This window comes from Bos mutus, chromosome 11 (genome assembly GCF_027580195.1).
Source record: "Bos mutus isolate GX-2022 chromosome 11, NWIPB_WYAK_1.1, whole genome shotgun sequence".
In the NCBI taxonomy this organism is placed as follows: domain Eukaryota; kingdom Metazoa; phylum Chordata; class Mammalia; order Artiodactyla; family Bovidae; genus Bos; species Bos mutus.
This window is the reverse complement of record NC_091627.1, coordinates 95,971,826-95,988,860: the sequence shown is the minus strand read 5'-3', so window position 1 is coordinate 95,988,860 and position 17,035 is coordinate 95,971,826. Positions and strand designations below refer to the sequence as shown.

The 17,035-nt window shown below is 46.1% G+C and overlaps 1 protein-coding gene across 3 annotated transcripts; it reads left to right on the top strand.

The window, feature by feature from the left end:
* Positions 1–6,407: 6,407 nt before the first annotated feature.
* Positions 6,408–15,408, top strand: BOLA3 (bolA family member 3). 3 transcript variants are annotated; one of them, XM_070379820.1, is made up of 5 exons: positions 6,408–6,565; positions 9,152–9,275; positions 11,265–11,353; positions 14,037–14,058; positions 14,660–15,408. In XM_070379820.1, the coding sequence occupies exons 1-5, from the start codon at positions 6,512–6,514 to the stop codon at positions 14,662–14,664; spliced, it is 294 nt and encodes a 97-aa protein (XP_070235921.1). In that variant the 5' UTR covers positions 6,408–6,511; the 3' UTR covers positions 14,665–15,408. The 3 variants fall into 3 exon arrangements, with proteins under 3 accessions (XP_070235921.1, XP_070235920.1, XP_070235919.1); XM_070379819.1 differs by lacking the exon at positions 14,660–15,408 and adding an exon at positions 14,477–14,639; XM_070379818.1 differs by lacking the exon at positions 14,660–15,408 and having other exon boundaries at positions 14,037–14,310.
* Positions 15,409–17,035: the final 1,627 nt, after the last annotated feature.

The following is a 17,035-nucleotide window of genomic DNA, read 5'->3' as shown; positions in this document are numbered from 1 at the left end:
ATTAATTTTTCAAATATTTTTGAGATTTCATGATAATGCTGTTTGGCCCTCTCTCTGAGCAGTGAGGTCACATTAGAAGTGGAGAAGCTTCTGAACATTACATCATTACCTCATACGCATAAACAAACCACTCCCAAAGAGTGTAAGTCCTAGACATTTGTTTCTAAGCAGCTGTAGTCATGCTGCTGGTGTCGCCTTTGCCTGACTGTAGGAGTCTGTCTCTGCTTTCTGTAGAATTCTGGCCTGAAAATACTAGCTGGGACACCAAACCAAGCAGCTTCAACAGGGACATTATTTCCTCCTAATACCACTTCAGTAACTGGTTCAGGACTTGGTTTTAAACTATTGTACAATTCTGGCAAAGAGGGAAAATAGTAGCTCTTCAGTCTTCCTGTGCTTTTGCATTAGATTTTGATATTTCAGACTGTAATGGGCTTTGGGGGATGATATTATCTGTGGTAGCAGTAATTTTACTGAAGCAACTGCATTGAAATTCACTTGGGTTTTCTCTCATCAGATTCTGTTTCAAACAAGTATTCTGTAAATCCGAATGGATTACCAGTGTGCTATAGATTCATTATAGGACAACATTCTATGTTTGGTCTACATTGAAAATAACTTGCTTAAGTTAGTCTTGATTATCTAAAATATTTTTAAATGTTCTTTACATGAAAATTTATTTTGTATTTTTAAACCTTTAGGGGCTTTTATCTATTTTTCTAAGTCGGTTAACTGTACTTTTTAAAAAAAGTGTTTTGTATCTACTTTTGTAACTTCATCAGAATAAAATATATTGAAAGAAAGAAAGGACTGATGAAAGTATGTCTCAACACATTTGTTTCTATTTAACTGTGAAACTTGAGAATTTTGCAGGGTTTGTGGAAGATTACCTTGGCTTATCATTTAGGAATGAACTCTTAGAAGAAAGGGAAGTTCCTAAGTGAACTAAATGTATTATAATACCAGGGCCCCACCCCCGGGAAACAAACTGTGCCTTGGGATGCAGTGGCTAAAACCCATCCCAGACAAAAAATAAGTTTTCTCCTTACCACACTGGACAGGCTCTTGACCTCTTTTATACATTGCTGATTATGAGATTGAGAAAAGGGAAGAGGAAAGACTAGACTCATTAATTTTCTGACCTTGAAAGGAGTACTCAGCATATCTGTAAGATACCCCCCACACCCTAAACAGCCATTTTTCATTATCATAGGAGAAATACTAGTTATTTTTAGAGGTTCAAATTACAGATGCCTAATTTTAGGTCTGTTTAATATAGCATTGCTACAATTGTTTTGACCTATTGCAAAATTCAGACTTAAATTGAAGAAAGTAGAGAAAACTACTTGGCCATTCAGATATGACCTGAATCAAATCCCTTATGATTATGCAGCGGAAGTGACAAGTAGATTCAAGAGAGTAGATCTGGTAGACAGAGTGCCTGACGGGAGGCAGTGACCAAAACCATCCCACCAAAAAAGATACAAGAAGGCAAAGTGGTTGTCTGAGGAGGCTTCACAAATAGCTGTGGAAAGAACAAAAGGAAAAAGCCAGGGAGAAACGGAAAGATACAGCCAAATGAATACAGTGTTTCAGAGGATAGCAAGGAGAGATAAGAAGGCCTTCCTCAATGAAAAATGGAAAGAAAACAATAGACTGGGAAAGACTAGAGATCTAGTCAAGAAAATTGGAGATATCAAGGGAACATTTCTTGCAAGGATGGGCACAGTAAAAGACAGAAATGGAAAAGACCTAACAGAAGTAGAGAGGCCTCCCTGGTGGCTCGGGCAGTAAAGAATTCACCTGCAGTGCAGGAGACTTGGGTTCGACCCCCGAATTGGGAAGATCACCTGGAGGAGGGCATGGCAACCCACTCTAGTATTGCCTGGAGAATCCCCAAGGACAGAGGACCCTGGTGCACTACAGTCTATGGGTCACAAAGAGTTGGACAGGACTGAACGACTAAGCACAGCACAACAGAAGCAGAAGAGATTAAGAAGAAGTAGCAAGAATACACAGAAGAATATACAAAAAAGGTCTTAATGACCTGAATAACCATGATGGTGCAGTGACTCAGAGCCAGACATCCTGGAGTGTGAAATCAAGGGGGCCTTAGGAAGCTTTACTACAAAAAAGCTAGTGGAGGTGACAGAATTCCAGCTGAGCTATTTCAAATCCTAAAAGATGGTGCTGTTAAAGTGCTGCACTCAATATGTCAGCAAATTTGGAAGATTCAGCAGTGGCCACAGGACTGGAAAAAGTCAGTTCTCACTCCATTTCCAGAGAAGGGTAATGCCAGAGAATGTTCAAACTATGGAAAAGTACTCACTCCACATGCTTAACAAGATCATCCTCAAAATCCTTCGAGGTAGTCTTCAGCAGTTTGTGAACCAAGAAATTTCAGATGTACAAGCTGAGTTTAGAAAATTGCCAACATTGGTTGGATCATAGAGAAAGCAAGGAAATTCCAGCAGAACATCTGCTTCATTGACTATGCCAAAACCTTTGGCTGTGTGAATCACAACAAACTGGAAAATTCTTAAAGAGATGGGAGTACCAGACCACCTTACCTGTCTCTTGAGAAACCAGTATGCAGGTCAAAAAGCAGCAATTAGAACCTTATGTGGAACAACTGACTGATTCAAAACTGGGAAAGGAATACAAGGGTTTATATTGTGACCCTTTTTATTTAACTTATACCCAGAGTACATCATACAAAATGCAAGGCTGGATGAATCACAAACTGGAATCAAGACTGTCAGGAGAATATCAGCAACCTCAGATACACAGATGATAGCACTCTAATGGCAGAAAGTAAAGAGGAACTAATGAGCCTCTTGATGAAGGTGAGAGAGTAAAAAAGGTGGCTTAAAACTCATTCAAAAAACTGAGATCATGGCAACTGTTCCATTACTTTATGGCAAATAGAAGGGGGAAATGTGGAAGCAGTGGCAGATCTTATTTTCTTGGGCTTCAAAATCATTGTGGATGGTGACTGCAGCCATGAAATTAAAAGATGCTTGCTCCTTGGAAGGAAAGCTATGACAAATCTAGACAGTGTATTAAAAAACAAAGACATCACTTTGCCAACTAAGGTCCGTATAGTCATAGTCATGGTTTTTCCAGTAGTCATGTATGGACGAGAGAGTTGGACCATAAAGATGGCTGATCGTGGAAAAATTGATGGGTTCGAATTGTGGTGCTGGAGAAGACTCTTGAGAGTCCCTTGGACAGAAAGGGGATCAAACCAGTCAACCCTAAAGGAAATTAACCCTGAATATTCATTCAAAGCTGAATGATGCTGAAGCTAAGCTCTAATACTTTGGCTACCTGAGGGAAGGGCCGACTCACTGGAAAATTCAGGTAGCTCTCTGGAGAAGACAAAACTGGAACTGCCTTAAAAGATGGGTGGTTACAACATAACAGTTTTTGCACGGTTTGTATAGGGAAGTGAAGCAGTCCAATATTAGTGAAGGATATATTTCAATTGGACAGGTAGGTAGAGGGAAGTCAAATGAAAGAACTTGGGTTTTTTGCTTGTAGGTGATGACTCTGAAGGATTTTAATTAAGCAAATCATGGACAAGTTTTCATTTCAGATGGCTCCAACAGCAGTTCCAAAAACTGAGGGTAGGAGGAAGATACTAAAGCAGATAGTCCAAAATAACCACTCCCCAGGTGATCCAGGGGTTAAGGACTTGCTTTCTAATGTAGGGAACATAAGTTCAATCCCTTGTCAGGGAACTAAGATCCCAGTTGCCATCGGCTAGCTAAGCTTGTGGCCTCGTGGGCCATGACTACTGTGCCTGCATGCTCTGCAGCAAGAGAGATCCGCAGGCTACGCTGAAGACCCAGCACAGCCAGGGTGGGGGGTGGGGAAAGTGAGCCACTGTTAAGTTATGGGGTGAAGACTGTTGGAGCAAAAGTACTGATTTTCAGTAAAGGAAACAAGGAATTTTGCAAATGCAGTTCAGTGAATTTAACACTAGTCTCTTAGTTAAAAATAACTAAACCAATTAAAATTACTTTAGTGTTCAGTTCTGGCTCTGCTTGTTTCCAGTTGCACAAACGATGTCAAACGTGTCTCTTCTCAGCTCTCCTTTCTTCTGTGTCTGCTTCATTTCCACTGTGGCACTACCCACATGGTTACAAAGATGGTCCCCAAGAGTACACCTTCTACCAGTTTAGCAATCCAGGTGCAAATGAGCCTTTATTTTCCTTAGTTCCCAAAAGTCTCTAGACCAGTTCTGATTGGTCTGGCTCATATCATGTGACCAACTCTAAGCCAATCCCTAAATCTGATCAACCAGCCTAGGTTATGGGATATGGTCTGCCTCATTGAGACCACCCTGTTTTGAGTATCAGAGAGGTGATTCTCCACTATACTCTGGAAGAAATATCTTTGGCAATTTAGTTACATCTCTGAAGAAAAATTGAAAGTTTGTAAATTATCCCTAATCCCACCAACCCTAATTGTTAAAAGAATCAAGCAAAAAAAAAAAAAAAAATGAGGCTATTAATAGTAATGCAAAGGAGAAACTGGGGCTTCCCAGCTGGCTCTGGTAAAGAATCTGCCTGCCAAATGCTGAAGCTGCGCACGACATGGGTTCAATCTCCAAGTCAGGGAGATCCCCTGGAGGAAATAATGGCAACCCACTCCAGTATTCTTGCCTGGGAAATCCCATGGATAGAGGAGCCCGGAAGGTTATAGTCCATGGGGTTGCAAAGAGTTGGATGCAACTGAGCATTAGCACTGATGAAAGGAAAAATTATGAGGATCAAAATAATAAAAAGAAAATTCAACAGTAAATTTAAAAAATCTAATTGCCTTTATTGACTTTTAATTCAGGCAGCATCTCATCTAGCCAGTAAAGGGGAGTTCCAAAGGGCTACAGAAATGAAAAGGCTTAAAAGGCAAGTAAAAAGGTTATTTCAGGCTTAGGCAACCTATCTACAGGAGACAAAAGGTTTCTCTGTGACATATTATCTTATTGGTGCTGAACAGAATATGACTGATCAGAAGACAAGGCTTGAACTGACTTTAAAAGATGAGTTGGTTACCACATAAGCCATCTTGCACAATTTACATAGGGAGGTACAAGCAGTCCAGTAATAACGAAGGCTATATTTCAGTCGAGAAGGCTAAGTGCCGAAGAATTGATACTTTCGAATTTTGGTGCTGTAGAAGACTTGAGAGTCCCATGGACGCTAGGACATCAAACTAGTCAATCCTAAAGGAATAAACCCTGAATATTCATTGGAAGGACTGATGCTGAAGCTGAAGCTCTGATACTTTGGCCACTTGATGTGAAGAGCCGAGTCATTGGAAAAGACGCTGATGCTGGGAAATATTGAGGGCAGGAGGAAAAGTGGGTGACAGAGGATGAGATGGTTGGATGGCATCATTGACACAATGGACATGAGTTTGGGCAAACCCTTGGAGATAGTGAAGGACAAGGAAGCCTGGCATGCTGCAGTCCATGGGGTTTCAAAGGATTGGACATGACTTAGTGATCAGACAACAACAAGTAAGGAGAACACAGTATCTCCCCAAGAGCAAAAGCGGAGAAATTTTAAGCTAAGGCTATATGCACATTCATGAAGGGGCTTGGCCAAGGAGAATTCAGTCTAGAACGGGGGCAAAAGTTGTCAAAGTTTTAGTTGATTCAAGTCAGGAGGGTCAGGAAAGGTCAATATCATTCCTTAGCTTCCAGTTGATCTGTTGGTTGAGCTTTCCAGGGAATGGGAGTGGTGTTTGAATTTTGCAAAACAACTCAAAGAGTTTGCCAGGCTATCCAAAGTCTGTGGCTCAAGTGGCTCTTCTGCTGAGCCATTTCCTGCAGGCACCTTAAATTCAGGGATATCCAAAACTGAGTTAGTCGACCCTCTTCACCCCAAACCTAGTCCTCCTCTACCCATTTCACTGTCCAAGCCAGAAACCTGAGAGTCATCCCTGACCTTCATCGCCTCTCCCGCCAATACCGTCTTCCAGTCCATTCATTCACCTCCCAGGTGTCTGAGTCCACTCCTCCCATTCCTGCTGCTGTTCAGGCCTTTAGTCTCTGGACCATTGCGACTGTCCCCGCTCTTCGCAGGGACCAGTGATCTTTCTAAAGCCCAAATCTGAAAACGACTCCCCTGCCTAAAATCCTCCCCCGGGTCCCCCATGGAGCGAGAAGTCGAAGCTCCTCCGTTTAGCAGCAGGTTTTCTGGTGGAGAGTAGGAATACGGGCGTTCCACCTATGGCACCAGGGTCCTTGTGGCGAGGGAGAGTCCGAGCACCGGCTTCTAGGCCGAGGCGGAAGGACCCACTGGAGGCGAGGGCTGGGAGGCAGAGGAAGCCAGGTGAGAGGGCAGACGGCGGGGCCCTGGGCGTCCTGGGCGTGCGTGGCGGCTCGCGGCCTCCGGACAGCAGGGGGCGGCCTCGCCCGTGGCGGCGGCGGCTCTGGTCCCGGACTCCGCGTCTTTCGGGCGACGCGGCAACCTCGGACGGCGGGCCGCGTCGGCCGGGCATGGCGGCGTGGAGCCCGGCCGCGGCAGTGCCTCTGCTTCGGGGAACCCGCCGGGTGAGCGCGGACGGGGACCGAGCCACTCTCCCCGGGGCAGGAACTGCGCTGGGACCGCGGGGCGGGCGGGATTTGGATAGACGGCCTGCGGAGGGCGACGCACCGGGCCAGGGGCTTCGCCTTCCTTTCTCTCATTCATTGATTCGCTGCTTCATTCATTTAGTGGCCCCGGCCACGGGTACTGAGAGAAGTGTCAGGCCCGGCGCGTGCTGGGGGAGCTCCCCAACGGGGTGGGGGTTGAGGCCGAGGGAACGGATACATAAACAGTCGTAATACAGCAGGCACGGAAAAGGCAATGTTGCTTTACCGAGCCGAAGACAAGGAGTCAGAGCCTGGAGTCGCGGCGTGCGTGCTGGTTCCTGTGACTGAGTCAGGGCTCCGGAACGTCCTCCTGGCTTCTGTGACCTTGACCCTTTCCAAATCTCACACTCCTGGAGTAGGGAGCCAGTAGAGGGCACTCACCATATGCTCTCCTAATTTTCTGTCCCCGTTGCAGATTCATTCTTCCTTCACTCCATCCATTTCTTTTGCTTTCCTCTCACATTCCTCCTCTTGGACCTGCCTCCCCCAAGCATGAAGGGCACTGCTGCTGGTGACTTTCATTGTGGACAGTCGACATTCCAGGGGTTTTGTCAGTAGATTGCTTGTTTAAAGGCCGCTGTCTGTAGATCAGCAGAGATGAGGGAAAGACTTTTCCCAAGGAGTCATAGTGCTAACCCCACTCTCACCCTTTAATGACTGCTGCGCTGCCTGCCACCTGGCTACCCTGCCTGCCACCTGGCTACCCTCTGCCTTTGCCCCCATCCCCACCTCCAGGGCACTGTTTTCAGAGGAGGTCTCCCGTCCACCCAGCCTTACCCAGGTCCACAACATAAGCTTCTGTCCCTCTGAACAGCACTCAGTGTCCCTCCAGATCTTTCTCCTGACCTGCATTTTCAGCTGCCTGCTAGAATCAGGACTTCTTTGCGGGTACCTGGTACATATGCCCATTTTCTCTGGTGGCTCAACCGGTAAACAATGTGTCTGCAATGCGGGAAACCTGGCTTCAATCCCTGGGTTGGGAAGATCCCCTGGAGGAGAACATGGCAACCCACTCCAGTATTCTTGCCTGGAGAATCTTCAAGGCCAGAGGAGCCTGGCTGGCTACAGTCCATGGGGTCGCAAAGAGTCAGACACGACTGAGCAACTGACCACACAGTACATATGCCCTGAATTGTATGGATTTTCACCCCTGCTCATTCATTCATTCATCCATCACTCAAGTTCTCCTGGGGGCCTGCCCTGGCTCAGTTCTGGAAGACTGCAATAGCAGGACAGACCCATGTCTTGGCCTCTAAGACCAATTGGTGAAAGAGTCAGTGCACAGGGTATTTTAAAGAAGGTGCTCTGAAGTTCTATAACACAGGACCCTGCTCTAGGCCATCAGAAAAGGCCTGAGGATGGGCAAGACTGAGGGGGTGAAGGGATGGTACCTTCAGCACCAGCATGTGAAGAGCACTCCACCCACCATCCTCCTCCAGCCAGGGAGCCTGGTACTATTCCCTTTTTAAGGATACTCTTATCTAGGAATCTTTCCTGACTTGCTTCAAAAGGCATTGTTACATTGGCATCAAGAAGCCTGTGTAAAAAGTCCAAAATCTTTACCCTGACACTGAAGCCCTGCCATACTCTGTTTTCTTTTTTTCAGTATTTGTTTTTACTTATTTGTTTGGCTGCACTGGGTCTTAGCTGAAGCCTGCAGAATTTTTTTATCTTTGTTGCAGCATACAGGAGTTTTAGTTGCAGCATGCAAACTCTTAGTTGCTGCATGTGGGATCTAGTTCCCCCACCAGGGATCGAACCCAGGCTCCCTCCATTGGAAGTGCAGAGTCTTAGCCACTGGATCTCCAGGCAAGTCCCTGCCATGCTATTTTCAGTCTCTCTTTTCAGCATGTGCTTAACCTAGCCAAGGGGCTGCTGACATGATTTTCTGCATCTACATCCCTAAGGGTTGAGACACATTCCCATCAGAAGCACTGGCTCCTTAGGGTAGTCACTGGGGGAGGGAAGAATGTTACTTCCAATGGTAAAAAATCTAAAAATGTTCCTCTTTCAGATCCTTTCATAGAATTCTGTTTCTTCTTTCCAGTAAGAATTGCAGAGAATAGCTGCCTTATTGAGCAGTAGGTCACAAGGTTATACCCCACTGGAGAGAATATGGAATGTTAATCAGGCCTAAAGGGTGGGTGCTATTTGGTCCCATTAGTACATGGTCAGTGGCATGCTTGCCCAAGCAGGGCATGCCTGGCCTCTCCGGGTCTGCATCTTACTAAGGGATCCAACCTTGGGAATGTCACTTGGTGCTTCAGGCACCTCACTATCATGAGGAATAAACATCTGTTGAATGAACTTAGGGAAATTGTTATCTCTGGAGTCCAAGTTAGTTGTTTACAATTCCACTCCTCCCTCAAAAAAAGTTTATTCTGCATCCTGGGGAACTTAAATGGGCATCCGATGCCATGCAGTGCCCCCGGTTTAGCCCAGGGCCCTGCCTTGCAGGGGAGGTCAGAGGGGCCTGCACAGTGACTCTCCTCTGTTCTGTGGCAGCTTCCTCTTCTCCACTGGGCCCAGCGTATGTTTGCCTCACAGACCGAGGGGGAGCTCAAGGTGATCCAGATTCTCAAAGAAAAGTTTCCTCGAGCTACAGCTATCAAAGTCACTGACATTTCAGGTAAGGTCTTCTCTCATCTTTCCCACAGAGATTGGTAGGATTTTACTCGCTGGAGGGGAAGAGGGCAGGGGACTTGGAGGATACCCACCACCAGTGGCTTCTCAGGATGTACGGATTTTGGACAGATAGACCTTGGCCTCGTCTCCCAGAAAGGGTGGAGGTGGGAATGCAGAGACTTCAGCAGGGAACTTCGAGGACTCATGGTTGCCAACCTGGCCCGGCTCAGATTAGATTCCTCTCAGTCACTGTGGGGCTCAGGTCCAGTCTTCAGTTTGACTTTGAGATAAGCCAGACTTTAATTTTCCCACATTCTTCTGATACCCTAGAATGCCAGAGCTGGAACAGATTCCAGGAAGAATGAGTCCAGAGAGGCCAAAGAACTTGCCTGGCCCTTCACAGGGAGGTGGCGGCAGAATCAGGACCCAGGGAGACTGTCCTGAGCCCAGTGACCAGCCCTAGCCAGGCCCCGCCTTTCTCGAATGACCGCTGGGGCCTCAGAAGTTCAGGTTGACTGTGTATTAGGAACAGGCTGGGCAATCAACATCTGCCCCCATTGGACAGGAAAGATAAGGCCTTTATCCAGACACGCCTGTGGAAGAGTTGGTGATTCCCACACCCAGACAGTCTTTATCACTCTCCATTACTCTAGGGCTCACTGGCTTCTCTGAGAACATAACTTTTACAAGGATTAGGAGAAAGTTCAGAGAGTCCTTTTATCCTGGTCACTACAGGAAATGAACCAATCTAAAGATCTGGTAGAGTGGCAGGTTGAGTGAGCCCTCTGCAGGCGTCCCAGGGCAATGCTGAGGTCTTCATGTCACCAGTCTTGTACCTGCCACAGGCCCAGTTAGGGCAGAGCTGGAACTTGACCTCTGCTCTGGCTCTGCCTAGTCCTGGTAGAGTGCAGAAAGGGGATCAAGGCTGGGAACCTTGGTTTAGCCAAAGCTTAGTCTCCTAGAACATATAAGTGAAGTTGCTCAGTCGTGTCCGACTCTTTGCGACCCCATAGACCGTAGCCTATCAGGCTCCTCCGCCCATGGGATTTTCCAGGCAAGAGTGCTGGAGTGGATTGTCATTTCCTTTTCCAGGGGATCTTCCCGACCCAGGAATCGAACCCGGGTCTCCCGCATTGCAGGCAGACGCTTTACCGTCTGAACCACCAGGGAAGCAAAGAAAAGCTTAACAAAGCCTATTGAATGAATGGCACTTTCTTGCTGAATTGTTTCATGCTAGAGCAGCACATTTTATTGTTATCATTCATCAGCCCTAGCTCTCTAGCCACATGGAGACAAAGCTTGGTGTAGGGGTAGATGGGTCCACACAAACTCTGCTTTGAGAGCTGTCCCTTACCTGCCACAGCCCCGGGAGGAAACCTTTAATTCAGCTTGTAGAGCAGGGGTGTGGGGAGCCCAACTCTGTGATTAGCACATCTTCACTGTTTATTGTAATGCTGTGTCCATATCATTCAGCTCTCTGCTGAATGATAGCATTCGGATCATCTCTCTCACACTTCCTTATTCCTTTACTTTCAGATACGACTGCACGTGGTTTTCAAATCAGATTTTAATGTGTTTTTGCATTTTTAAAAATACCAATTACTGGTCCTTTGGGAAGTGGGACATGGAAATTCAGTCCCTCCCACCTTCTTCCATGGCATTTGCTGGCTTAATAAAAGGAACTAGTAGGCAACTGACATTTCTTAGGCTTTGCATGTTTTGTGCCTTATCTTTCCTACCCTGGAAGCAGTAATGCTGGTTACCAGATACAAGTGCTTTGCAGAAGGAAGAGCACATTTGGGATTGAGGCAGCCTGCCAGGAGGAGGTCAGGGTCAGATTGTAAGCCATGGTTGTCTAACAATCTTAGCAGCTTTCTGCTGAATGATGACATTCAGACCTTCTTTGGATTGTGTGGTACTTATTCAAGGACATAAGGAACTGTGGCTGCTGTAACTTAATAACTGAAACACTTTCAAATGACATTTATTTCAGGAGGCTGTGGGGCAATGTATGAAATTAAAATTGAATCAGAAGAATTTAAGGAGAAGAGAACTGTCCAGCAGCACCAGATGGTTAATCAGGTCAGTAGAGGCAGCAGTGCTTCTCTGTCACGTCTCTGCATCTGAAAGGGCCTGCAAGTGGAGACAATATTGCACTATCCATCCTAGGAAAGCATAACGCAGCACCACATCATGTGAACAGGACTCAGGATCGAGAAAAATATAAACTGAAACTATCTGGGATTGTACTGTAGGCAAATACGAATGTTATTCAAAATGGAAAACAGGCCACCCAATAGTTATTTTATATTTCCCTGTATAGTACTACCAAGGTTTACTGTTATTATTGCATATTGAATAGTGTTTGTAAACATAAGACAAAAAAAGATACATGTTCTTGTAGATTTGAAGGTTTCATTTAAGCCTCTTTTAGGACTACTTTACAGGTGGGTAAACTGAGGCATGGCCTGATTGAGAGCTGCTCCAGCTGTCCCAGACCCAATGACAACAGCAGGGGGCTGGAATATCAGATTTAACCTGATTAAGGCCCAGTGTATTCATTATCTGTGCTTATTTCACTTTAAGTTTATACCAGCCTTGACCCTTGCACCTGTGTCTGTAAACTCAACCCCTCCATCAGTGTGTTTATCGTTCTGGAAAGTTGGACTTTGTAAACTAGTTTAACTTTTGTAAAGCACAGCTCTGGCCACGAAAGTCAAATCCAGGTGTTCCAAACGACTCTTCCAGGCCTTTCCCACCTTTCTTGGCATGGACCCTCCCTCCGGCCCCCGGCCATTGGTCTCTCCATGCTTCTGGCCCTTGGCCCTGATCAGACCTCCTGCCTGGGCTGCGCCTCCCTCACTTCTTTGCTGGGCTCACATGCTGCCTCAATTTCCTAATTTGTAACAGGGAGAGTAACAGGGTTTGCCTCTTTGGAGGCATTAGTGGTAAAGTCATGTAAAGCACTGAGAAGAGTGTCTGATGCATGGTGAGCCCTTCAGAAACATCAGTGGCCGTCACCATCTTACCTGTAAGCACTGCGAGGAGCCTGCACCAAGTCCAAGGGGCAGGACAGCAATCGCCTCCGCTTGGGAGAATGTCATCTATGTCATCCTGGGCTCAAAGTTTCCTGTGGGCCCCTACTGAACATGCGCCCTCTCTGGTCCCATCCTTGCTGGATCACCTTGCTTACTTGTCTGTCATTGCCCTAGGAAGCCGACTCTGCAGGCCAGCCCTGCATCTGTTTTCTTTTTTTGTAAATTTTATTTTATATTGGAGCATAGTTGATAGAGGGAAAGGAGAGCTGGCCTGGGTTTGGTTATTATTTTACAGAGAAATTCAATGTTTAATGCCTGAAAGACTTTCCACTTGAGAGAATTCACCTCCTGGTACTGGTGTACTTTTAACCCGGGGCAGCTACACAGCATGGCCCACCACCACGGGAGCAGGGTCGGCAGGGGAGGAAGGCCTGAGCCTGACCTCCGCCTCATTCAGGTCCTGGTGCTGCAGGGACTAAGTATCTATTTGATTGTGGTTCCTCATTTACACTCGGGCCCTGACATCATTTGTGGCCTTAAACAAACCTCCTAATTTACAACTTGATTTATTCTGATCTAGAGTAACATTGGCGAATTGGTGCTGATGAGCATGGTTTCGTTTAAAAAATATTTTTACATGAAGCTATATATATTTTTTTCTTTTATTCAAGTAATTTTAAAAAGTTTGGCTGAGCTGCTCAGCTTGCAAAATTTTTCTCAAGTTCCCCAACCAGGGATTGAACCCAGGCCTCTGTAGTGAAAGTGCTGACTCTTAACTACTAGACCACCAGGGCACTCCCAGTGTGGGTTTTTTTTTTAAATATAATTTTTTTTCATTTATTTCTTTTTGGCTAAGCTGGGTCTTCCTTGCTACAAGGGCCTTTCTCTGGTCGTGGCGAGCGGGGGCTACGCTCAGGCTCTGCCGGGAGAGCTTCTGGTGGTGGTGGCTTCTCTTGGGCAGCAAGGCTCTAGGGTGCACGGGGTCCAGCACTTGCAGTTCTCAGGCTCTAGGCTCAGTCTCAGTAGTTACGGCGTATGGGCTTAGTTGCTCTGCAGCATGCGGGATCTTCCTGGATCAGGGATCAAACCCACATCTCCTGCAAGGGCAGGCGAATTCTTTACCACTGAGCCACCAGGGACGCCTCCTCAGTGTGGTTTTAAAGAACAGCCGTTCTTTGCTCAAAGAGCAAAACACAAGGAGCAGCCTAGAAGCTCTTCACCGGGGCAGCCTAAAAAGTTAGAATGCATGTAATGGAACACTATGCTGATACCGAAAAGAATGAGGGGCCTGATACGGAAAGACCTTACGTTAGGGGGAAACGCAGAGTGTGGAACGGTGTGTTTGACATGCCATCGTTTGTGTTTTAGAAAGGTAGTGGGGTGGAATATATATTCATATTAGCTTGAATATGCATTTTTTAAATTCTCAGAAAGATACACATGCAAGTAACAACAGTTTTATATTTAGGAGGGAGGTGGAAACGGGGACAACTGTGGGAGGGAGACTTCAGAACATGCCTTTTTTATGCCTTTTGATTTTTGAGTGAACTTAGTGATTCCAAAACAAAGTGTTTTCCAAAAAAAAAAGGTGAAGATTGTTTAAAGAAAGTGTGCGTGCAAAGTGTCCTACAGAGATAAAGCTATTAATATATAAAAATATTCCAGTAGAGACTTACTGTAATCAATGTCAAATACAAAACAATGATGATGCTCTTCTGCTTCCTTAGGCACTAAAAGAAGAAATCAAAGGTATGCATGGATTGCGGATATTTACCTCTGTCCCCAAACACTGACCATACCCTGGCTGTGTTGATGCTACTGCTAAAACTTCGGATGACTCTTCCTACCACCGTGCTTCCTCAGCATATGACAAAAAACTTATCTATTTTGTTCATAGACATTTCCATATTGTAATTATAGAAGAATATGCTATCTATTTAGATATTAAATTAAAGGCAACAGATAAGTAAAAATTTTTTTCATTACAAAATATGTACTGAATCCTGCTCTGTGCCTAGGCAACATTCTTAACATGGGGATAATGTAATTAATAGAAGCAGACCAAGAAAGACTATATGAAATTTTTGAAGGGTCATGACTAATGCTTTTAGTTCCTTTATTTCCAAAACATGTCCTTTTATTCAAACTGGTCTTGTCTTTTGAACAGTTCTGTCCTGATGCTAGAGGCAGAATGGAGTGGAAGCTTCCTTGTCAAGAAACTTTCTTGTTTCTTCTCTTCTATGAAACTGCTCCAGTCCCTTCATCTTACTGAAAAGAAAGGAAAGACTTTGATTTTGCTTTTCCCTTAGTTTACCACTCTCTTTCCCTTTCCCTCCAAACTTCTTACCAGAATGAGCCTGGACCCTCTGGATTCTGAGGAGTGAAGATCCCCCACCCTTTGCACCCTGGTGGAAGGTTGAGCCCACCTCCCATGACAGAAGCTGAAAAAGCTTGCCTTCCTAGCTCCTTGGCAAACAAAGCACAGGCAGATGATCTAGACTCAGCCAATCAGATGGATCTGCCTTGAGCTCTGCACTGGGAGCGAGTGACGCTGTGAAGCAGGGGCAGTGGCCTGTCCATTTTGGCAGCTGTGGCAGCAATGTCCAGTGTTCTGGGATGTGGCTGTGTCATACGCCATCATCTCTGGAGTCCATGGTGGTAGTCACGCTGTCTGCAACATGATTTGGGCTTTGTCTTCCTCTTCCAGTCCATTTTCAGAAGCTGCTTCGTCAGTGTTGCCAGAAATTCTACGATTATCCCCATGTCCTTTCACTAAATTCTTTTCTGCTCACACTGGCCTAGTCAGTGTCTGATGCTTACAAACAAGAGCCCTGATGGGTTCACCTGCCCCGCACAGTGCATGCAGCTCCTGCCCGCCTGCTCCCGCCTCCCCGCTGGAAAGCTGAGAAATCACATCCACTGACACTCTGTCCACGTGACCCATCACCATGGTGATGGGAGGTTGACCATCCACTCCTTCCTCAAACTCCTGTGTGTTCCATGGAACTGACCAGCAGAGAAATCATTGGTCACTATCAGTTCTTAAGATTCCTCTTACCTCCCTAAGAAATAAAAATATGTAGGTAAAACAACTTTGAGCTCTGGAGCAGTACAAATTTTAAATGTTCCGTTCATATACTGTGCCCTCATTTTTTGGTTTAAAATTGTCCTCTAACCCCACAGTATAGGGGAGGGATTGGTGTCCTGCCAAGGCAGAACGGACTTTTACAGAGAATAGATTCATTCAGTTAGAGTTGAGAAGAAAGGATAAAAGAGAATTCCTAAGGGCCCACAGCACCCCGAAAGAGCCACACACCCTGGAGGACAGCTTTTAGGTGGCGTAGTGAGGAATCACCTAAGTCCCAGAGATGAGGAGGCAGGGGTCAGTGAGAACAGAGAGACCACAGAATTAGATACAGGTTGATTACTTGTGTGGAGCCTAATTATCCTCTTGAGGGTGGGCTGGACACAGTGATCTGCTTCTAAAGAACAGATTAAGGTGGAAGTGACAGTGTGCAGCGTCAGAGACTAGGTCATAAAAGGCACTGAGGCCTCCTCCTTGCTCTCTTGGCCAGCTTTGCTCTGGGGGAAGGCAGCTGCCGTATTGTGAGGACACTCAAGCAGCCTGTGGAGAGGTCCAGGTGATGAGGAGCAAGGCGTCTCCAACAGTCAGTGAGCCATTCATCCTGGAAGTGGGTCCTTCCAAGTCCATTACAGTGAAGTCTTCAGAAAACTGTAGTCCCAGGGGACACCTTGACTGCAAACAGCCAGAACTACTCAGCTAGGCTACTCCTCAATTCCTGACCGATAGGAACCGTGAGATAATGTTTGTTGTTTCCAACTATAACATTCTGGGATAAATTTTTATGCAGCAATAGATAATTGATACACATGTGCATTACTAGGACAACACTGGGGATTACACATATTAAAGGAAGGGCTGAAAAGCCAAACTGCAGAAAGGACAGGGCTACAGCTAAATGTCAGGACCACTGCCACCACCACTTGGGGCTCCCTGTCTCTCCTGTCCGCTCTCTGCAGATTCACTTTATTGTCTCTCACTGTAAATCAGCGTTCACCACATGCTGTCAGTATACAACTGACTATACCGCCAGTAGCTCTTAATTTTACAATCTTAATGTATACCTCATGAAAAGGACAGGAGAAGGCAATGGCACCCCACTCCAGTACTCTTGCCTGGAAAATCCCATGGACAGAGGAGCCTGGTGGGCTGCAGTCCATGGGGTCGCAAAGAGTCGGACACGACTGAGTGACTTCACTTTCACTTTTCACTTTCCTGTATTGGAGAAGGAAATGGCAATCCACTCCAGTGTTCTTGCCTGGAGAATCCCAGAGACGGGGGAGCCTGGTGGGCTGCCGTCTATAGGGTCGCACAGAGTTGAACACGACTGAAGCGACTTAGCAGCAGCATGAAAAGGACAGACTTTCCTTCCAACTTCCGCTTCAAAGGATGCTAGGGAGGGCCTCTAATCAGGGGCCACCTGGACTGATCAGGAGTTAGAGGACACTGAGCCTGCCTCCGGACTCTGGTCTGGAGTGGAGGGAGGAAAACTGCCAAAAGAAGTAGGGGTTCTATTTTCCAAAGCAGAGAGGGGGACGAGACAACAGTCGTGCTCAACTGCAGGAAAAGGTGAGGGAGAGAAAGTCTGGTAGGAGCGTGGTGGCACTAGAGAAACTACGATCTTCCCTCTGCTTCACCACATCC

What these genes read in the sequence shown, in the direction of transcription:
- BOLA3 (XM_070379818.1), top strand. Translation starts at nt 6,512, where the DNA reads ATGGCGGCGTGGAGCCCGGCCGCGGCAGTGCCTCTGCTTCGGGGAACC. An exon ending in TGCTTCGGGGAACCCGCCGG is followed by an intron (nt 6,566 to 9,151) that starts GTGAGCGCGGAC and finishes GTTCTGTGGCAG; the next exon opens with CTTCCTCTTCTCCACTGGGC. An exon ending in CAAAGTCACTGACATTTCAG is followed by an intron (nt 9,276 to 11,264) that starts GTAAGGTCTTCT and finishes CATTTATTTCAG; the next exon opens with GAGGCTGTGGGGCAATGTAT.